Below are 23648 nucleotides of genomic sequence, written 5' to 3' on the forward strand. Positions count from 1 at the left end.
GCAACGTGTGAATGTCCCAAAATGGGTTCTTAAATGCGAATGGTTTCATGGACAAAGATGGAAATGTAGAAATAGGGGCGATCTAAAGATGAAACAACTACCATGGGTCGCTAATATGATTTTGGCTATAGGCTACTTCGAAGCAAGGTAAGATGCCTCATATGTATTAAAACATCCAGGTTTCAACTAATTAAGGAACAGGAAAAATACAGCGATCCTATTACAGGCTGGACGTCTTCTGGTAGATGGCAAGGCTTTCCCAAAAACCTTAATTAAATGTTAACTAGTTACAAAGTAGTGTATGCTTATCTGGCAGAATGATATGATTATTTGGTCAAACCTGTGGCCATCATGTGCTACAGAAAAACCTCTTAACCAATCAGCAGTGCTTGGTGCCTGCACACTTGAATTAAAGGGAAACTACACTCAAATTTACATTTAAGTAATTTAGCAGACGCTCTTATCCAGAGCGACTTACAAATTGGTGCATTCACCTTATGACAAATCTAAATGTCTTAAAAGTGGTCTCTAGATGTGGTGCTTTAAAACATCACATTTTTGTGTGACTAAGAATGAAAACTTGTGAATTTCTGACTAAGTTGACAGCCTTTTATCGGTTTCAATAGAATGGCCACTATTAGCCTACTACACAGTACAGTTTGATTTGGCCTGACTGAAAGACATGTTTAAAAAAAAAATAATAATAATTGTTAATTCAAAGTGTGTTACTGTTTCTCATTTTTCACGCAGTGCATCTTTCCGTTGCGGGATGGGCCATTTGGGAAATGTTTGGCAAAATTATAGCATATCCACTTCTCCAGGCACTATGCCACTGCTGGCTGGCGCTATTTAAAACTTGTTTAATAAAAGAAGGCAATATTTATTTTGATGAGCAAGGGAGAAATAACTTGTCGTATTGGTCACTTGTCGTATTGGTCGCTGTGGAGATGGCCAAACACGCCAAGGAACTCGACGTACATATCTCAGAGGAGCTGAAATGGTCAAACCACATGGACACCATGGTGAATGCACGACAGCGACTGTTCAACCATCCCAGCCTGGTACAGCAACTCCCCTGACCGCAAGGCGCTACAGCGGGTAGCATGCTCAGCCGACTGCACCATTGGGTGCACACTGCCTGCCCTCCGGGACACCTACAACACCAGCTGTCGCAGGAAGACCAAGAAGATCATCAGGGACCCGAACCACGGGTCCCTTCATCTGTCAGTGAATTCAATTGTTGAATCATGTTGCATCTCCTCCTCATGGACTGCACCAGATTTGACAGTTCTTGCTGTGAGATGTTACTCCACTCTTCTACCAAGGCAGCTGCAAGTTTCCGGACATTTCTGGGGTGAATGGCCCTAGCCCTCACCCTCCAATCCAACAGGTCCCAGACGTGCTCAATGGAATTGAGATCCGGGCTCTTCACTGGCCATGGCAGAACACTGATATTCCTGTCTTGCAGGAGATCATGCACAGAACGAGCAGTATGGTGGGTGGCATTGTCATGCTGGAGGGTCATGTCAGGATGAGCCTGCAGGAAGGGTATCACATGAGGGAGGAGGATGTCTTCCCTGTAATGCACAGCGTTGAGATTGCCTGCAATGACAACAAGCTCAATCTGATGATGCTGTGACACACCGCCCCAGACCATGACGGACCCTCCACCTCCAAATCGATCCCGCTCCAGAGTACAAGCATCGATGTAACGCTCATTCCTTCACCGATAAATGCAAATCCGACCATCACCTCTGGTGAGACAAAACCGCGCCTCGTCAGTGAAGAGCACTTTTTTCCAGTCCTGTCTGGTCCAGCGATGATGGGTTTGTGCCCATAGGCAACGCTGTTGCCGGTGATGTCTGGTGAGGACCTGCCTTATAACAGGCCTACAAGCTCTCAGTCCAGCCTCTCTCGGCCTATTGCGGACAGTCTGAGCACTGATGGGATTGTGCATTCCTGGTGTAAATCCGGCAGTAGTTGCCATCCTGTACCTGTCCCGCAGGTGTGATGTTCGGATGTACCAATCCTGTGCAGGTGTTGTTACACATGGTCTGCCACTGCGAGGACGATCAGGTATCTGTCCTGTCTCCCTGTAGCGCTGTCTCACAGTACGGACATTGCAATTTATTGCCCTGGCCACATCTGCATTCCTCATGCCTCCTTTGCAGCATGCCTAAGGCATGTTCACTCAGATGAGCAGGGACCCTGGGCATCTTTCTTTTGATGTTTTTCAGAGTCAGTAGAAAGGCCTCTTTAGTGTCCTAAGTTTTCATAACTGTGACCTTAATTGCCTACCGTCTGTAAGCTTTTAGTGTCTTAACGACCGTTGCACAGGTGCATGTTCATTAATTGTTCATAGGTCATTGAATAAGCATAGGAAACAGTGTTTAAACCCTTTACAATGAAGATCTGTGAAGTTATTTGGATTTTTACGAATTATCTTTGAAAGATAGGATCCTGAAAAAGGGACTTTCTTTTTTTGCTGAGTTCATGGTGTTCTCTCACCCATCTACACACAATAGCCCACAATGACAGTGAAAACATGTTTTTAGACATTTTGCAAATGTATTGAAAATGAAATACAGAAATATCTCATTTACGTAAGTATTCACACCCCTGATTCAATACATGCTTTGTATTCAGGACAAAAAGTTAATTCTTTTGGCAAATTATTTCAGTATTACTTTAGTGCCTTATTGCAAACAGGATGCATGTTTTGGAATATTTTATTCTGTATAGGCTTCCTTCTAATTCACACTGTCAATTAGGTTTGTTTTGTGGAGTAACTACAATGTTGTTGATCCATCCTCAGTTCTCATATCACAACCATAAAGGGATACTTCGGGATTTTGCCAATGAGGCCCTTTATCTACTTCCCCAGAATCAGATAAACTTGCGGATAACATTTTTATGTCTCTGTGTCCAGTATGAATGAAGTTACAGCTAGTTTTGTGAGTCAATGCTAACTGGCGTTAGCACAATGACTGGAAGTCTATGGGTATCTGTAACATGCAATGCCAAAAGCCTGGGCCTCTGATGGAGACTAGAACTGTTGTCAATGCATGCTTCAGTGTTCCCTTCTCTCTAAGAGCATTTGTGTGCTCAGGCCCCATAGGCCTATCAACATTTCCCCACGCTGGTCACCAATGTAGCTGACCAATGTAGAGAGAGATATTTACATCTTAGTCTTATCCAGAGCGATTCACAAGAGGAAAACATAACTAGTCACTTTGGAGATTCAAACCAGCAACTTTTCGGTTCAGACCCAATGCTCTTAGCCACTAGGCCACCTGCCACCCTGTCAAGACCGAGTTAGACGAAACCCACAAAGAAAAGACAACAGGCAAATGAAGTAAATAGGGAAGGCAGGGTAGTTTAAACTGCAGGACTTGGTGAATAGATCTTGAGAGACAAAAGTGAGAGACAATAATAAATAAAAATGCTCAAACAAGCATGTGTATCTGTAGTGGGTGTTCTTCAACTCTAAAAATACAAATAATCTATCAAAGAAAAGAGAACAGGCAAGGTTATGGCTAGTTCAAACTGCAGTAGGATGGTTCTCCTCACAGGTGAATGAATCAGCCCATTTCTGGGAGCAGGGCACAGGAGAGCTGAATAGATAATGTGAGACAAAAGTTAGAGACAAGAAGGAATAAAATAAATCACAGCAAAGGAATGCATTTTGTGAGTTAGAAAATGTACATCCTGACATTTCTGTAATCATCCTACTCCAACTATTGACAGGGATAATGTGGCATTTCTTATTTGTCAGTATGAATGAAATTAGTCGGTCCTGCTCTGATTACTATCGATTTTTGTAGACTTAAATTATTACTTGGAATAAACTGAAAGCCAAAACTCCTCCTGGAATGACATGCTAGCTAGTGACAAAGGCAAGCTATCTAGTCTTGCTAACTTGCAGCATATCCACTTGTTTTAACTACACTGAACAAAAATATAAACGCAACATGTAAAGTGTTAGTCCTATGTTTCACATAACAGGTCCCAGAAATGTTCCATACGCACAAAAAGCTTATTTCTATTACATTTTGTGCACAAATTTGTTTACATCCTTGTTAGTGAGCATGTATCCCTTGCCGAGATAATCCATCCACTTGAAAGGTGTGGCATATCAAGAAGCTGATTAAACAGCATGGTCATTACGCAGGTGCACCTTGTGCTGGGGACAATAAAAGGCCACTCTAAAATCTGCAGTTTTGTCATACAATGCCATAGATGTCTCAGGTTTTGAGGGAGCGTGCAATTGGTATGCTGACTATAGAAATGTCCACCAGAGCTGTTGCCAGAGAATTTATTAATTTAATTAATTTCTCTACCATAAGCTGCCTCCAACGTTGTTTTGGAGAATTTGGCAGTACGTCCAATCGGGCTCACAACCGCAGACCACGGACCTCCACATCCAGCTTTTCACCTGTGGGATTGTCTGAGACGAGCCACCAGGACGGTTGATGAAACTGTGGGTTTGTACAACCGAAGATGTTCTGCACAAACTGTCAGAAACTGTCTCTGGAAAACTTATTTGCATGCTCGTCGTCCTCACCAGGGAGTTGACCTGACTGCAGTTCAGCATCGTAATCGACTTCAGTGGGCAAATGCTCACCTTCGATGGCCACTGGGACACTGGAGAAGTGTGGTCTTCACGGATTAATCCCGGTTTCAACTGTATGGCATCGTGTGGGCGAGCGGTTTGCTGATGTCAATGTTGTAAGAAAGAGTGCCTATGGTGGGGGTAAGGTTCTGGTATGAGCAGGCATAAGCTACGGACAATGAAATAATTGCACTTTATCGTTGCCGATTTGAATGCACAGAGGTACTGTGACGAGATCCTGAGGCCCACTGTCGTGCCATTCATTCGCCGCCATCACCTCATGTCTTTTATACTGATAACAAGTTCAAACAGGTGCCATGAATACAGGTAACGAGTGGAGGACAGAGGAGCCTCTTAAAGAAGAAGTTACAGGTCTGTGAGAGACAGAAATCTTGCTTGTTTGTAGGTGACCAAATACTTATTTTCCACTATAATTTGCAAATAAATTCATTAAAAATCCTACAATGATTTTCTGATTTGTTTTCTTCTCATTTTGTCTGTCATACTTGAAGTGTACCTATGATGAAAATTACAGGCCTCGTCTTTTTAAGTGAGAGAACTTACACAATTGGTGGCTGACTAAATACTTTTTTGCCCCACTGTATGTGATAAACAGATGCATATCTGTACTCTCAAGTCATATGAAATCCATAGATTAGGGCCTATTTTATTCATTCAAATTAACAGATTTCCTTGTATGATCTGTAAATCAGTCAAATCTCTGAAAATCTTGCATGTTGCGTTTATATCATCATATATCATTTTTGTTCAGTGTAGTTAGCTAGCTAGCTAACTCTTTTTCTTTGTCTTCTTTCTTGGTCTGCAAACACATATTATAGGTGCATGCCGCCACCTACTGTATTGGCTGTGTATCAGCCTACAATTCTGTAGTATGAATTCATTACACTTTGTGAAAAACTTGCCCTACCAACTAACCCAACACCCATGAAATCCTCCCCACTATTCCACTCCTTTGGCCCGCTCTGATCCTACTCCAGGCCAGCAGCCTGGGAGAACAGGACAGTATCATTGAAAACATCTTGTAACACTTCTGCAGTAAAATCTTGTACACCCAAGTACTTCTCTGTAGCTGCGACCCCATCTATCCTCTGTGATTTACATTCCATTCCTGCCATACAAATGACAACCAAGGCCATGAACGCCAAAACTATCTTACTGAAGAACATGTTATTCCTATCACTCTCTATTGGCTTCGACCTACTCACATGGATCGTCTGAGGATCCCTCACCCTGGACCCATCTATCTTCATCTACTATTATCTTCACTGCCTCAGCATACGACACCTTGTGCACTACTCAAATCCTCGCAACCTCAACCTTTATCTCACTGGACACTTCTTTATCTTTATCTTACTGGACACCTCTTTATCTCAGTGGACACCTCTGATATCCAGCACCATGCGTAGCTCTACAGTTTACATACACAACTTCTTCCACCAATACTACACATTCCTTTGTCTCATGTCCTCCTGTACACTTCTCACATCTAGGTATCTCCCTCCTACACACTGCTGCCACATGATCATAAGTTTGATATCTAAAACACGGTAATGGGTTCAGGACAAATACATTCACTGCATAACTAACATGTCCTAACTTGACTTTATCTGGTAATGGCTCTGCATCAGAACTCAGTAATACAGACAGTGTTTTTTGTATGTTTCACCAAACAGACACTGGCAATCATCAACTTCAGTTGACCATCCTCAACACTTAATGCCACTCCAGTTTTTCAGCGCCCTACTCCGGAATGATAAACAAGTTACAGGTCTTGTCCCCAGTCGCGTGGTGTGGAGCACACGCTCCCTCTGGACAGCAGAAAGGCAAAAAAACACAATTCCATTTCAAGTCACTTTCACTGACCCAGCATTCCCTAACCTCTTTCCCACCCAACCTGACGCCACAGATGGATCAGCTAGAACGCCATCAGGGTGAGGCTCAAACTCAGTGGTCTTCACAGCACCTGCAGTTAATTCGTCCTCATTCTCGTCATGTTCAATTTTCTTCTTAAGCACTCCATATTTACTCTTAATATGTTCCACTTTCTTCATTTTTTTCCCTGCTCGCCTTCTTACCAACCGCTATGTGTTCCACTGACTCCACCTCCAAATCTGATAACCCATTCGGGTGTACCGGCCATCTTGTCCCTCACCTTCTTCCTCCCTCCCATCCAGCCCACCACCTACCTGTGCATGTGACTTATAAACTCCCTAAATTTAAATCACCGTCTGGAATCTGGATACCACTGTGACATGCAAAATTAGCTAACGTAAACAACAAGCCAGAGTGAATTACCAATTCCTGCTGTATGCAAGGAAAGAGGAAGGGAGGAGGAGTTGAAGCCCCTCTGAATTTGAGTCATAGATTCACACTGTTGCTTCCCACTGCTGGGCAGCAGTTGCTTCCCTGGGCAGCTAGCTGTATCACATGCTGTTGGCGGTGGCTAATGTGGCCAATTTGTTCCATACTCAATGATATTTTGAGTAGGACAGCAGCATACACGAGAAATAACTTGTAATATTGGTAGTAACCATCTGGATGTCACCGTGATACAGTCTACTCCTGCTGGTCAATTGGGAGAGCTTGGGCTGCAAGCAGGCAACACAACAACACTGGGCACAGTGCGTCCCTCGCTCCCGAGTCGTGCTTGCCATGCAACACTGCTGCGCTGCAGTAACTTAGAGGGAATTGGCTAGATAGTGTAGTTAATATCAGGCCAGGGTTACAGGCAGCTAATGCACATTTGTTGATTTTGCAGTCCGATAAAAACGAAATGATTCTGAACACTCCCAAGTCCCTTCTTTTGGCAGAATCATTTTAGGATGACTGACTGAACCGATAACATTCATCCCCACTCAGCTCTCGCTGCACGACATACATTTTGGACACCAGGCATGTCCCTAGAGCCTCTCCCCTAGAACACTGTGCACGAGATAGGCAGGTTGAGGTCACCAGGCTAAGAGTAGTGCAGGGGGTGTCATATGCTGCACAGTGAAGAACGTAGAGGAAGAGGGGTCAAGGGTGCTGGATCCTGAGAGGATCCGTGTGAGTAGTGGACCTGTGCCAGCCCAAGGGATAGGCCAATGGGTGATATATGCTTCAGGAAGATTGGCTTCTTAGCGTTCATAGCACAGGAGGTTGGTGGCACATTAATTGGGGAGGACGGGCTCATGTTAATGGCTGGAGCAGAATAAGTGCAAAGGTATCAAATACATCAAACACATGGTTTCCATGTGTTTGATGCCATTCCATTTCTTCTGTTCCAAACATTATTATGAGCCGTCCTCCCCTCAGCAGCCTCCCCTGGTTCATAACAATGGTATCAACTGTACTGCAGGGATAGAACATAAGTCACAGAAAATAGAGGTTGTGATGTCAGCTGCAGAGAAGTATTTGGGGATACGAGATTTGACTGCAGAGGAGTTACAAGGTGTGTTGAGTGGTGGGGTCCCGTCCTTCCAGGCCATTGGCCTGGCGTAGGACCAGATAGGGTTAAAGTAGTAGTGGAATAGGGGTGTGTTTTAATGAATGTAGGATTAGAGGGTAGAGACAATTAAAATATTTAAAAATTCCCTTTAACCTTTTTTCGTAGCGCAAAGTATAACCCCAGTCTAGTTGGTGAAGGTACTTGCAACATAATGTATGCTGGATGCCAAACGCTGTAAAACCTCATCAAGGAAGAAGACCTGTGCACAAGGACGGCCTGCGCATTACCGCCACCTGCAGTGCTTGACCAGTAATGCGACTGAATATTGACGGAAGTCGATGATACAGGCGGCCAGTTCAAGTGGAGCGGCGGCAAAACAACAACAACAGATGCTGAACAACTTCTACAAGTCACATTGCACTGGGGGTTAGTATTGGGATGAGGATAGTACACATGGTACACATTTAGCTATGTTTCGTTAGTGGTTAAGGTTGTCCTGGGTCGAGGGAGGTTTGCTGTTTCTATGTAGTTTGTCGATTTGTTGTTAGCATGGCTACAGTACGTTAGCTAGCTAACGTTAGTTTCATAGTTTTGAACACTTATTTTATTTCATTATGTTACACATGTCTTTATGTCCAATATTCGGATTAGGTTGTTGTTAAGTTGCAGAAAATCCTTATTATAAGCTAACGCCTTAAACATAAACTGGCAAGCTAACGTTTAGCTACACTAGAACCACATTCTTAACAATAAGACATCTTTGCTAGAACAGTGCAGTAGCTAGGTAACGTTGCTACTAGCACATTTAACGTTGGATACATACCTTAAGTGCCACTTTTTTTGGTCAACTGAAGGATGTGGCTGTAGAAATGTAACCACTGAAATTGTGCATGAATGAAACTGTAGCTATTTATTTGTGATCTTCTAGGCGATGGCTGATGGAGAGCTGTGTCTGATAGATAAGAGCATATCAAGGTAATCACACCTTAATATTCCAGTAAAATCTTCACCTCGAACTTCTGTATGAAATAATCCATGGGATTCTCTCATCATGTCACCCTCTGTAGTTTGCTGGAGGTCCCATTGAGTGCCAATGTCACATCCCTGAATCTGCATTGTAACCGTATTCTGAAAGTAGAGGGCTTGACCACTGCTTGGCATCTCCGACACTTGGATCTGTCGTCCAATCATATCTCTCGCATCGAGGGCCTCAACTCTCTAGCCTCACTGAGAACCTTGAACTTGTCCTGCAACTTGATCACTAAGGTCGAAGGTGAGCCCTGGTCAAACAGAAAAGTGTTGTTCAGTTAGTTTTTAAAAATTTTGTCACAAACATTCGGAATTGGGCTTTTGTGTGTAAGATGTTAATTTCTCCTTTTCAGGACTGAATGGACTTGTTAACCTGATAAGATTAAACCTGGCCTATAATCAGATAAGTGACCTCACAGGTAAGCTTCAGTTTACACTTACATGCACAGTGTGCAGCCTACTGACCACAACATTCATGAACAGGGATGGGCAACACTGTCCCAGAGAACTAGACTTGCCCATCCCTGCTCATGATGATCACACATGGCCAAGTTTTCCGTAACAAAAATGTACATTTACTATCACGAGGGTGATTGGTTGTAATACCCAGGTTTGCTGTACCTTCACGGGGCGCAGTACAAACTGAGGAACCTCCATCTCCATAGCAACCGCTTGGACAGCATCAACCAGCTGCTGCAGTGCATGCTGGGACTGGAGAATCTGAGTGATGTCACCCTAAGTGTGGAGGGAGCAGGCAATTCAGTCTGCAGCTTACCAGGTGAGCGGTGATGAAAATTGAGTGATGTTGCAGTGCTATTTGAGCTACACAACTCCTGGGTAGCCATACTAAACCTCCATTCTGAGTGAAAATGCAAAAGTATGTCCATGAAAAACCAAAAATGGCAGTTTCTTGAGATTTAGCCAGAGATACAGGGTCTTCAGAAAATACTCACACCCTTTTACTTTTTCCACATTTTGTTGTATTACAGCCTGCATTTACAATTGATTACATTTAGATTGTATGTCAATGAACTATGCTCAATACAACATAATGTCAAAGTGTAATTTTGTCAATTCATTTTTGAAATGATTTTTTTTTCATTGTTGGGCACGTTGGATAGCATACTTTTTAGCTTGTCCCCCGCTATGCTGCTTGTGCTTAGTGTGCTGTTTTTGTGTTGTTGAGCGAATAAGTATTCAATCGCCTTTGTTATTGCAAGCCTAAATAAGAGCAAAAATGATTTTTTTAAATGACTACCCCATCTCTGTACCCCACGCATACAATTATCTGAAAGGTTCCTCAATCTAGTAGTGAATTTCAAGATCAGATTCAAACAAAAAGACCAGAGAGGTTTTCCCAATGCCTCGCAAAGAAGGGCACCGGATTAGTAGATGATTAAGAAGGAAAAAAAGAAGGAACTGAATATCTCTTTGAACATGGTGAAGTTATTAGGCTTTGGATGGTGTATCAATACACCCAGTCACGACAAAGATACAGGCATCCTTCCTAACTCACTTGCTGGAGACGAAGGAAACTGCTCAGGGATTTCACCATGAGGCAAATGGTGATTTTTAAAACGGTTACAGAGTTTAAAGGGATACTTTGGGATGCTAGCAGATACCTATAGACATCCAGTCATTGCGCAAACGCTAGTTAGTGTTGGCTTGCGAAACTACCTTCAACCTCCTTTATACTGGACACAGAGACCTAAAAATATAATATCCAAAATCCTGAAATATCCCTTTTTAATGGTTGTGATATGAGAACTGAGGATGGATCAACAGCATTGTAGTTACTCCACAAATACGAACCTAAAATGACCAAGTGAAAAGAAAGAAGCCTATACAGAATACAAATGTTCCAGAACATCCATCCTTTTGTCAACAAGAAACTAAATTAATATGTGACAAAAGTTTTTTGTCCTAAATACAAAGTGCTTTGTTTGGGGAAAATCCAACACATCACTGAGTACCACTCTTCATACTTTCTAGCATGGTGGTGGCAACATCATGTTATGGGTATGCTTGTCATCGACAAGGACTAGGGAGTTTTTTTTTTACAATAAAAAGAAACCGAATACAGCTATAAGCACAGGCAAAATCTTAGTGGAAAACCTTGTTCAGTCTTCTTTCCAAAAGACACTAGGAGACAAATTCACCTTTTCAGCAGGAAAACAACCTAAAACACAAGGCCAAATATACACTGGAGTTGCTGACCAACACGACATTGAATATTCCTGAGTGGCCTAGTTACAGTTTTTACTTAAATCTATGGCAAGACTTGAAAATTGTTGTCCTCCAATGATCAACATTCAACTTGACAGCTTGAAGAATTGTAAAAAATAATAATTGTCAAATATTGTACATCCAGGTGTGAAAAGGTCTTAGACTTTTCAGAGACTCACAGCTGTAATCACCGCCGAAGGTGCTTCTACAAAGTTTTGACTTGGGTGTGAATACTTATGTAAATTAAATATTTCATTTTTAATACATTTGCAAAAATGTTTTTTTTTTTTAAACATGTTTTCGCTTTGTCCTTATGGGGTACTGTGTGTAGATGGGTGAGAGAAATTCAGTCTGAAAAACAACAAAAATGTGGAATAAGTCGAGGGGTATGAATACTTTCTGAAGGCACTGTAGGTCATGTAAACTAAGTATTTTGGACATCTAATTGGCATATTCAAACTCAATGACTCCTGTGTTCCCTGCTGCAGGTTACAGAGAGCTGGTGCTCCAGTCCTTACCCCAGGTTTCCAGCCTGGATGGGGTGGACCGGCTGGGGAACCCTGCTCCTCTGGGGGAGGACAGCCCCATCGACATCCCCGGCCTGGAGAATTACGTGGACTTCTTGCTCTCCTCAGACACCAGTGCCAACGAACTGGTAAACATTAATCACAACCAAATGATATTCTATATAATGTATGCCAAAAGGGTTGTACCACATCTTAAAACTGATGTGGGTTTAGATCACCGTCTGTCAGCGATGGGCAACCCCTTTTGTAGGCCCGCGGATCAATTTCCCCAGATCATTTTTTCAGAAGGAGAATAAAAAAAATATATATAATAATTTGGTTGTGCATCAGCAGTTTTTCTCTTGTTATGTCAAAAGTTGTAGTAACCATGGTCTAATTACCGACCCCATTGATTTTTTTAGTCACTCTCACTCAGATATCATATTAAAAACGGCAAACCTTTGCTTTTTTCAAAATGTGTTGTATTGCATGAAATTAGCTGTTAAACTGCAATTGTTTCTCTATGCCCCATGGAAAAAATAGGAGGATTGCAATAAATGAGTTATAAAATTGCTAAATTGACAAGTAATTTATAAGCAGTGTATATGAATGCTTTTTGTAATTTGAAGTAGTCGAAGTGTCACCACTTTGGGTCACTTTGAACTGTTTTTCTCTTATCTGGCACATGGCATGTTTCTCTGGGTGTTTATTACATATTACACCTATTGAATGTTTTAGAACTAATATCTCAACATAAGATGTCCCCACAGGCTAGGGTTGACGGCTCTTCCACCACTTCCCATATTGACGAGGTGCTGAAGCAGTTCCGCCAGCGGGCAGGGGGCCCAGTGGGGGCCCCAGATCCAGTCAGACGGCCCCAGGTTTCACAGCCAGGTTGGGCTACAGCGGGCAGCTATAGTACAGCAGCAGACCCAAACAATGAACAGCGTATCCAGAAACTGGAGCACCAGGTGTCCCAGCTGTTCCAACAGGTGAGACTGGATGGAACGGTCTAAAGACGTCTGCCTGATGCTGATCGGCACCTGTGTGAAGACTGTTGCTGTATAAACATTCACATACACTGAGTGTACAAAACATGATCCCTTATTGATGTCACCTGTTAAATTCAAATCTATCAGTGTAGATGAAGGTGACAAAAGATTGAAGTGCCTTTTGATTGGGGTATGGTAGTAGGTGCCAGGTGCCCCGGATTGAGTGTGTCAAGAACTGCAAAGCTGCTGGGTTTTCACATTCAACAGTTCCCCGTGTGTATCAAGAATGGTCAACCACCCAAAGGATATTCAGCCAGCTTTACACAACTGTGGGAAGCATTGTAGTCAACATGGGTCAGCATTCCTGTGGAACACGTTCGACACCTTGTAGAGTCCATGCCCCAACGAATTGAGGCAAAAGGAGGTGCAACGCAATATTAGGAAGGTTTTCTTCATGTTTTGTACACTCAGTGTATATCATATCACGCATATAATGAAATTATGCCCCAGTTTTATTGTAGTACTATACAGTGGTGTAGTTCTCTCTACACTAGAGTATTTGAGTTGTATACTACAAAGTAGTGTAGTAGTAATGCATATGGTTTATCCACCTGCATCACTGATGAAGCTCCTAACCTGGTCACCAGACTCCTGCAGGGGAGGTCTCCAGCAGCTCCACCCCCTTTGTGAAGGTACGGAGGCCCAAGAGGGACATAGACAACACGTCAGAGAGTGAGTGCGATAGCGGGAAGGAGAACCGGGGGCGTCGCTCCAGAATCCCAACTCGGCACAGGGGTAGCAACAGTACTGCAGTGAAGAGGATCATCAAGCAGCCCACCAAGGCCAAACAACCAGACAGGTAACAGACACTGCCTCTGTGCTGGCAAGTTTCTTAATTGACAATTTCACGCCTGTCATGATCTCCACACATGACGCAGTGACATTGACATTGTGGTTATGCTTCATCAGATTCTTATCATACCCGCTCAGTTCGAGTCGTTTTGTTTTAGTGAACCTAATCAATCATAGTTGACACATTTTCATACTCATTCTGAAACCTATAAAGAGACTGCTTTGCTTTGACTTTTTATGTGTAGTGATCAAGAGAGAAGCAAAGGGAAAAGTTCAAAGTGTTCAGTTGTCCCTGGGAGGAAGTCAGGCGTCCATCAGGCCTTTGGGGGTGCCGACTCAATAGGACCAGTCAGGAAGACTCCCAGCAGCACCAAACAAGCAGTGGAGGAGACTTATAGGGTACGGACCATAGACCACAGTTCTTATATGCAGTATTTGTGTACATCAGTGATGTAGTGTTTGGAAAAAAAGCTGATCACCGTTCGCGGTGAGTAAAGTAATGCTCCGTATACTTCTGTTTTCTAAGCAACATTTTTGGGGAGTATTTTTATTAGATTTTATTCTTGGACATAAAAGACTATAAAAACACCAGGAAATCATCTCCAAGTGATGTTAATTTAAGAAATCTGTTTCCAAGTATTCCCATGTGTAGTAGAGACACTTGATCTTTAACAAATGTAAGCAAGGTTTGAAATGATTGTTGCAATCAATTTGCAGTCTACAAATCATTTGTAATCATGTTCTGGCCCCCGAACGTCCGCTCAAGCAAAAAATGGTCCCGCGGCTGAATCTAGTTGATGATCCCTGCTTTAACGCATTTTTCAGCAAAAAGGAAGGATCATGCTCGTACAGTAACAACAAAAAGTGTGTAAACTGTGTTTACGTGCATTTTTACGTCCTCTACACCACTGCTGTACATATCGTTGTTGAACTTAACTAGTTCGGCTGTCATATCATGCATAGATTCCCTATCTAATTGAATATATCAACTTAGTGATTTTGTGAACTACTACTGATACTATGAAAGTGCATGCATAATTAGTGCGCCACAATTAACTTTGTGTGTGTGTTTGCGTGCCTCCCTAGGCGATTGTGGAGGAGCGTGATCAGGAGAGAGAGAGGCGGTGGAAGGCTGAGCAGGCTGTGAGGAAGCTGACTGAGCAGATGAAGACCTTGCAGACCCAGGCCAGCCAGGAGAAAGACCTGCAGAGCATGGCCCTGCACACCACCGACAGGTTAGAGTATTTTACTGTATACAGTACATACACAAACACAGATATTCCTTATGCTCTTGTCACAAAAAGTTAAAATCTCTGCTAAATTCCCACACACACTTTACTTCCGTTATCTCATGCTTCCTGTAGGTTTTTAATACAAGCTAAAGTCGAACCTTGTGTCTCACTCCCCTGTCTCTCTTTCCACCTCCCAGACTGAAGGAGCTGTTGTTGAAGGAGCGTTCGGAACGCTCTGGTCTGCAGGCTCGCGTGGAGGAGCTAGATGAGAGGTGTCAGAGCTCCGCGCTGCAGCTGGAGCAGGTCCTGCAGCGGGAGGAGCAACACAAGAGGGCGCTGCGCAGCCTGGAGGACAGCAAGTCCCATAGTGAAGCACGGAAGGCACGCCGGCAGGCTGAGGAGGTAGAGCTACTGCTGCCTCATAACCCTTGATACTTCATGGATATAGTAGAGCTTCCATAGGTAGCACTGGGATGAAACGTTGCAATGTGGTCAGGAAAAATTCCAAGCCCTTGTGCTGCAAAATAGTAATCTTACCCGTACTGAGTAGGGTGTGACCTTTCGATGACCTTTCAGATGAAGAGGAGCCAGGAGCTGGAGAACAAGGCGTCGGCCCTGATGAGAGAGCTTGAGATCCAGCGAGCTTCGCTCCGACAGCATAAAGACAAGCTACGGCAGCTCCATGAACTGCTGGCCTCCAGGGAACAAGTGCACAGGTACAGTTGAAGTCGGAAGTTTACATACACTTAGGGGTCATTAAAACTTGTTTTTCAACCACTCCACAAATTTCTTGTTAACAAACTGTAGTTTTGGCAAGTCGGTTAGGACATTACTTTGTGCATGACACAAGTAATTTTTCCATCAATTGTTTACAGACAGATTATTTCACTTATAATTCACTGTATCACAATTCCAGTGGGTCAGAAGTTTACATACAGTAAGTTGACTTTAAACAGCTCGGAAAATTCCAGAAAATTATGTCATAGCTTTAGAAGCTTCTGATAGGCTAATTGACATCATTTGAGGCAATTGGAGGTGAACCTGTGGATATATTTCAAGGCCTACCTTCAAACCCAGTGCCTCTTTGTTTGACATAATGGGAAAATAAAAAGAAATCAGGCAAGACCTCAGAAAATAATTGTAGACCTCCAGTACTCTGGCTCATCCTTGGGAGCAATTTCCAAATGCCTGAAGATACCACGTTCATCTGTACAAACAATAGTACGCAAGTACAAACACCATGGGACCACACAGCCGTCATACCGCTCAGGAAGGAGACGCGTTCTGTCTCCTAGAGATGAACGGACTTTGGTGCAAAAAGTGCAAATCAATCTCAGAACAACAGCAAAGGATCTTGTGAAGATGCTGGAGGAAACCGGTACAAAAGTATCTATATTCACAGTAAAACGAGTCCTATATCGACATAACCTGAAAGGCCGCTCAGCAAGAAGCCACTGCTCCAAAACCGCCATTTAAAAAAGCCAGACTACGGTTTGCATCTGCACATGGGGACAAAGATTGTACTTTTTGGAGAAATAGAACTGTTCGGCCATAATGACCATTGTTATGTTTGGAGGAAAAAGGGGGAGGCTTGCAAGCCGACGAACACTATCCCAACTGAAGCACGGAGGTGGCAGCATCATGTTGTGGGGGTGCTTTGCTGCAGGAGGGACTGGTGCACTTCACAAAATAGATGGCATCATATGGAGGACAATGTTGTGGATATATTGAGGCAACATCTCAAGACATCAGTCAGGAAGTTAAAGCATGGTTGCAAATGGGTCTTCCAAATGGACAATGACCCCAAGCATACTTCCAGGGTTGTGGCAGAATGGCTTAACGACAACAAAGTTAAGGTATTGGAGTGGCAATCACAAAGCCCTGACCTCAGTCCTATAGAACATTTTTGGGCATAACTGAAAAAGCATTTGCGAGCAAGGAGACCTACAAACCTGACTCAGCTCTGTCAGGAGGAATGGGCCAAAATTCACCCAACTTATTGTGGGAAGCTTGTGGAAGGCTACCTTCAACTTTTGACCCAAGGTAAACAATTTAAAGGCAATGTTACCACATACTAATTGAGTGTATGTAAACTTCTGACCCACTGGGAATGTGATGAAAGAAATAAAAGCTGAAATAAATCATTCTTGCTACTATTATTCTGAAATTTCACATTCTTAAACAAAGTGGTGATCCTAACTGACCTAAGACATGGAATTTTTACTAGGATTAAATGTCAGGAATTGTGAAAAATTGAGTTTAAATGTATTTGGCTATGGTAAACTTCTGAGACTACAGCACCTTTTTTTGCAGTACGGTGCCATCATTAGGGCACACAATGGAAAATGAGTGTTTCTTCACCATTTCACTCAGTTTCAAAATGTTTTGAACCTGACCCAGATCTCATTAATTTAGTCAGTCAGTCAGTGAGAGTCTTAACGGTATCATCCTGTTTCACAGGAAGGAGCTGGAGGGTCGGCTGGTGCCAGGCGGGGCAGAGTTCCGGGAGATGGTGGCCAAGGAGGTGGCTGGTGTAGAGCAGAGACATGCCCAGAGCAGGGCTGGGTTGGAGGACAGATTGGCCCAGGCCTCACAGCAGTACACTGCCCTGGAGGACGAGTTCCGTATGGCCCTCACCATCGAGGCTGCTCGCTTCACTGAGGTCTGAACACTGAACTAGAGAACATAAAATAAAACCGTTTATTTGTTATTTAACTTCCAGTAGTATAAAAAGACATCTGAAACAAGGACACATTTTTGACCTGTTCTAGATACTTATGTAGTGTATGTATGTGTATGTATGTGTGTGTGTGTGTGTGTGTGTGTGTGTGTGTGTGTGTGTGTGTGTGTGTGTGTGTGTGTGTGTGTGTGTGTGTGTGTGTGTGTGTGTGTGTGTGTGTGTGTGTGTGTGTGTGTGTGTGTGTGTGTGTGTGTGTGTGTGTGTGTGTGTGCATGTATTGTGGTAACGTTGACACTTTGGTTCATTAGGTATTAAATGTCCCCTACATCGCTAACTCAGTTCTCTAGCTTTGACCTACTAAATGAGCTAGAAGAAAACATATTGCTGGTAAGATTGACACAAACGGGGAATGCACAGTAGTAGACTGTCATAAAAATGATTAATTAAGACAATAGGACTAAAGAGAGCCTTTGACTCAGGAAATTGATGATTAGATGAATATGAAACTTTTTGATAGGAACAACTAACAAGGTTTCTGCCTGTGTCCTCCGTACGTAGGTGGAGCAGGGCTGTACCCGGCTGAGTGCTGAGCTGTCGGAGGTGAAGGCTGCCCTGTCTCAGACCCAACAGAGAGAGAGACAGGCAGGGGGTCTGGTGCAGGAGCTCACCGCCATGGTCAAGGAGCAGAAGAGCCGCATCACAGAGCTCAGCAAATCCAAGCGAGACGCCGTCACTGAGCTCAAGGTACAACACCACGACCGGGGCTCTTCAGCATGTTGCTTATAGCTATCAAAATATTTTCTATGTATATAGATACATATCGCAATATTATTTTGGACAATATTATATCAATACTTTGAATCAAAGAGTCTTAGAGATTTATATACAGTGGGGATAACAAGTATTTGATACACTGCCGATTTTGCAGGTTTTCCTACTTACAAAGCATGTAGAGGTCTGTAATTTTTATCAAAGGTACACTTCAACTGTGAGAGACGGAACCACTACTAAAGGACATCAATAAGAAGAAGACTTGCTTGGGCCAAGAAACACGAGCAGTGGACATTAGACCGGTGGAAATCTATCCTTTGGTCTGATGAGTCCAAATTTGAGATTTTTGGTTCCAATCGCCGTGTCTTTGTGAGACGCTGAACAGATGATCTCCACATGTGTGGTTCCCACTGAAGCATGGAGGAGGAGGTGTGGGGGTGCATTGCTGGTAACCCTGTCTGTGATTTATTTAGAATTCAGGGCATATTTAACCAGCATGGCTACCACAGCATTCTGCAGCGATATGCCATTTCATCTGGTTTGGGCTTAGTGGGACTATCATTTGTTTTTCAACAGGACAATGACCCAAAACACACCTCCAAGCTGTGTAAGGGCTATTTGACCAAGGAGAGTGATGGAGTTCTGCATCAGATGACCTGGCCTCCACAATCACCCGACCTCAACCCAATTGACATGGTTTGGGATGAGTTGGACCGCAGAATGAAGAAAAAGCAGCCAACAAGTGCTCAGCATATGTGGAAGCTCCTTCAAGACTGTTGGAAAAGCATTCCTCATGAAGCTGGTTGAGAGAATGCCAAGAGTGTGCAAAGCTGTCATCAAGTGTAGCTACTTTGAAGAACCTTAATTATTAAATATATTTTGATTTTTTTTTAACACTTCTTGGTCACTACATTTTTCCATATGTTATTTCGTAGTTTTGATGTCTACACTATTATTCTACAATGAAAAACATACTAAAAATAAAAACCCTTGAATGAGGAGGTGTGTCTAAACTTTTGACTGGTAGTGTGTGTGTGTGTGTGTGTATCTATAGCTAGCTAGTCAGCTGACCTGCCCCCAAACGCCGATATTTTTAATCTTATAGCTTTTATTTCCATGATTGATCAAAACTCATTTTCTCATGCTCTCTCTTATCTCTCTGCAGCAGACATATAGTGAGCAATATGTTTGGAACATAAAATCGCAGTATCGAATCGCAATACATAATAGAATCGTGAGAATCACAATACATATCATATCGGCACCTAGGTATCGTGACAATATCTTATCGTGAAGTCCCTGACAATTCCCAGCCCTAGTACCTGGAGTTTAAGACTATGGGAAGTGCATATAAGGTAGTGTGAATGGATTAGGGGCTAAGATAAGGGGGTAGGGGTTGATTGTTTCCGTGGTGTTTGTGTCCCGTCAGGGCCGTATGCGGTCTCTGGAGGCGGGGGCGGAGGAGGACAGGCGTCTGCAACTGCAGCTGGAGCTGGTGAAGAAGGACAAGGCCAGGCTGCTGTCCCAGCTCACCGCCCAGGAGTCCGTTATAGACGGCCTCAGAGCTGAGAGGAGGATCTGGGGACAGGAGCTGGCTCAACAAGGTATGCTAACACCTTAGAAATAGAATTACTTAGTTACTATTATTAAAGAAATAAGGCACGAGGGGGTGTGGTATAAAGCCAAAATACCATGGCTAAGAGTTATTCTTATGCAACACAGAGTGCCTGGATACAGCCCTTAGTCGTGGTGTACTGACCATACACCACACAACCCTGACCCTGAGGGTGCTTTATTGCTATTATAAAATGGTTACAAACATAGTTAGAGGAGTACAAAGAAATGTTTTGTCATACCCGTGGTATACCACCGCTTTCAGCCAATCACCATTTAGTGCTCGAAACACCCCGTTTATAGAGGTAATTATATTTCTATGGTACACTATATATAAAATGTATGTGGACACCGCTTCAAATTAGTGGATTTGGCTATTTCAGCCACACCTGTTGCAAAAAAATAAAAATTGAGCACACAGCCATGCAATCTCCATAGACAAACATTGGCAGTAGAATGGCCTTACTGAAGAGCTTAGCGACCTTCAATGTGGCACCGTCATAGGATGCCACCTTTCCAACAAGTCAGTTCGTAAAATTTCCAGTCAACTGGAAGTGCTGTTTTTGTGAAGTGGACGCGGACGCGGAGTGGTAGGCCAGACAAGCTCACAGAACGGGACCGCGGAATGGTAGGCCAGACAAGCTCACAGAACGGGACCGCGGAGTGGTAGGCCAGACAAGCTCACAGAACGGGACCGCGGAGTGGTAGGCCAGACAAGCTCACAGAACGGGACCGCGGAGTGGTAGGCCAGACAAGCTCACAGAACGGGACCGCGGAGTGGTAGGCCAGACAAGCTCACAGAACGGGACCGCGGAGTGCTGAAGCGGGTAGCGCGTAAAAATCTTCTGTCCTCGCATGCAACACTCACTACCTAGTTCCAAACTGCCTCTGGAATTAACATCGGGAGCTTCATGAAATGGGTTTCCAATGCCGATCAGCCACACACAAGTCTAAGATTACGATGCGCAATACCAAGCATCGACTGGAATGGTGTAAAGCTCGCCGCAATTGGACTCTGGAGCAGTGCTTTACCATCTGGCAGTCCGACGGACAAATCTGGGTGTAGGCAGATGCCAGGAGAGCACTACCTGCCCGACTGCATATTGCCACGACTGCATAGTGCCAACTGTGCAGTTTGGAGGAGGAATAATGGTCTGGGCTTTTTTTTTAATGATTCCAATGAAGGGAAATCTTAACGCTACAGCATACAATGACATTCTAGATTAAGTTTGTGGCAACAGTTTGGGGAAGGCCCTTTCCTGTTTCAGCATGTCTAATGCCCCCATGCACAAAGCGAGGTCCATACATAAATGGTTTGTCGAGATCGGTGTGGAAGAACTTGACTGGCCTGCACAGAGCCCTGACCTGAACCCCACCGAACACGATTTGGAACGCAGACTGCGAGCCAGGCCTAATCGCCCAACGTCAGTGCCTGACCTCACTGATGCTCTTGTGGCTGAATGGAAGCAAGACCCTGCAGCAATGTTCCAACATCTAGTGGAAAGCCTTCCCAGAATAGTGGAGACTGTTATTGCAGCAACTCCTTATTAATGGTCATGATTGATTGTTTGACGAGCATTTGTCCACATACTTTTGGTCATGTAGTGTACCCTTTACAGTGATTTCAATCTCAAATCTAGGCTAGCCGGTTGTAGTTTACTTTTTTTGTAGTTGCTATCCTCTTCCTTTTCCATTCATTTAAATGTGTTGGGCTGCCGTCTAGCTCCACCAGGTCAATAAATACTGAATTCTAAATTTTCTCTTGAGTGACCTTTATTGACACTCGTCTTGTGTTTTCCCCCTATGTTTGACCCACCCCCCCCCCCAAAAAAAAAACACACATAGGAGCGTCTCTGTCCCAGGACAGGGGTCGTCTGGAGGCGAGGATTGAGGTGTTGGCTGCTGAACTGGAGAGTCAGAAGAAACAGAACGAGCGAGACAACGACGCCGTGAGGATCAAAGTCAAGGTCATCGATGACCAGACAGAGACCATTCGCAAACTCAAAGAGGTACTCAAAACACTTCCAAGGCCAGACAACCACTTGTTGATTTGCCCATTGGGCCAGGTGTGAATGTTCTGGGTGCCTAAACCTACCCAACCACCTACCAGTGTGTGTATATATTTTATATATACAGTGGGGCAAAAAAGTATTTAGTCAGCCACCAATTGTGCAAGTTCTCCCACTTAAAAATGAGGGTTAGAGAGGACTGTAATTTTAATCATAGGTACACAGACAAAATGAGAACAAAAAATCCAGAAAATCACATTGTAGGATTTTAAATTTATTTATTTGCAAATTATGGTGGAAAATAAGTATTTGGTCAATAACAAAAGTTTATCTCAATACTTTGTTATATACCCTTTGTTGGCAATGACTGAGGTCAAACGTTTTCTGTAAGTCTTCACAAGGTTTTCACACACTGTTGCTGGTATTTTGGCCCATTCCTCCATGCAGATCTCCTCTAGAGCAGTGATGTTTTGGGGCTATTGCTGGGCAACACGGACTTTCAACTCCCTCCAAAGATTTTCTATGGGGTTGAGATCTGGAGACTGGCTAGGCCACTCCAGGACCTTGAAATGCTTCTTACGAAGCCACTCCTTCATTGCCCGGGCGGTGTGTTTGAGATCATTGTCATGCTGAAAGACCCAGCCACGTTTCATCTTCAATGCCCTTGCTGATGGAAGGAGGTTTTCACTCAAGATCTCACGATACATGGCTCCATTCATTCTTTCCTTTACACGGATCAGGCGTCCTGGTCCCTTTGCAGAAAAACAGCCCGAAAGCATGATGTTTCCACCCCCATGCTTCACAGTAGGTATGGTGTTCTTTGGATGCAACTCAGCATTCTTTGTCCTCCAAACATGACGATTTGAGTTTTTACCAAAAAGTTATATTTTGGTTTCATCTGACCATATGACATTCTCCCAATCTTCCGGATCATCCAAATGCTCTCTACCAAACTTCAGACGGGCCTGGACATGTACTGGCTTAAGCAGGGGGACATGTCTGGCACTGCAAGATTTGAGTCCCTGGCGGCGTAGTGTGTTACTGATGGTAGGCTTTGTTACTTTGGTCCCAGCTCTCTGCAGGTCATTCACTAGGTCCCCCCGTGTGGTTCCGGGATTTTTGCTCACCGTTCTTGTGATCATTTTGACCCCACGGGGTGAGAACTTGCGTGGAGCCCCAGATCGAGGGAGATTATCAGTGGTCTTGTATGTCTTCCATTTTCTAATAATTGCTCCCACAGTTGATTTCTTCAAACCAAGCTGCGTACCTGTTGCAGATTGTCTTCCCAGCCTGGTGCAGGTCTACAATTTTGTTTTTGGTGTCCTTTGACAGCTCTTTGGTCTTTGCCATAGTGGAGTTTGGAGTGTGACTGTTTTAGGTTGTGGACAGGTGTCTTTTATACTGAAAACTAGTTCAAACAGGTGCCATTAATACAGGTAACGCGTGGAGGACAGAGGAGCCTCTTAAAGAAGAAGTTACAGGTTTGTAAGAGCCAGAAATCTTGCTTGTTTGTAGGTGACCAGATACTTATTTTCCACCATAATTTGCAAATAAATTCATAAAAAATCCTCCAATATGATTTTCTGGACTTTTTTTCTCATTTTGTCTATCATAGTTGAAGTGTACCTATGATGAAAATTACAGGTCTCTCTCATCTTTTTAAGTGGGAGAACTTGC

The 23648-nt window shown here is 43.6% G+C and overlaps 1 protein-coding gene across 2 annotated transcripts in view; it reads left to right on the forward strand.

Moving 5' to 3' along the window:
• The first annotated feature begins 18 nt into the window (after positions 1-18).
• Positions 19-23648, forward strand: part of lrrcc1 (leucine rich repeat and coiled-coil centrosomal protein 1) — a 32676-nt gene continuing 9046 nt past the window's right edge. Inside the window, exons 1-17 of one of the 2 annotated variants that reach the window (XM_046321633.1) lie at positions 19-147; positions 8226-8486; positions 8989-9035; positions 9128-9333; positions 9443-9508; positions 9700-9867; positions 11804-11970; positions 12592-12813; positions 13461-13672; positions 13911-14064; positions 14752-14900; positions 15095-15299; positions 15474-15613; positions 17358-17559; positions 18136-18321; positions 19778-19952; positions 21808-21971. In XM_046321633.1, coding sequence (XP_046177589.1) covers positions 8992-9035; positions 9128-9333; positions 9443-9508; positions 9700-9867; positions 11804-11970; positions 12592-12813; positions 13461-13672; positions 13911-14064; positions 14752-14900; positions 15095-15299; positions 15474-15613; positions 17358-17559; positions 18136-18321; positions 19778-19952; positions 21808-21971 — 2460 coding nt within the window. In that variant the 5' untranslated portion in view covers positions 19-147; positions 8226-8486; positions 8989-8991. Of the gene's footprint in view, positions 148-8225; positions 8487-8988; positions 9036-9127; positions 9334-9442; positions 9509-9699; positions 9868-11803; positions 11971-12591; positions 12814-13460; positions 13673-13910; positions 14065-14751; positions 14901-15094; positions 15300-15473; positions 15614-17357; positions 17560-18135; positions 18322-19777; positions 19953-21807; positions 21972-23648 lie in introns of those variants that run through there. The other variant, XM_046321634.1, reaches the window with a different exon arrangement.

The sequence above is a fragment of the Oncorhynchus gorbuscha genome, linkage group LG22, assembly GCF_021184085.1.
Source record: "Oncorhynchus gorbuscha isolate QuinsamMale2020 ecotype Even-year linkage group LG22, OgorEven_v1.0, whole genome shotgun sequence".
In the NCBI taxonomy this organism is placed as follows: domain Eukaryota; kingdom Metazoa; phylum Chordata; class Actinopteri; order Salmoniformes; family Salmonidae; genus Oncorhynchus; species Oncorhynchus gorbuscha.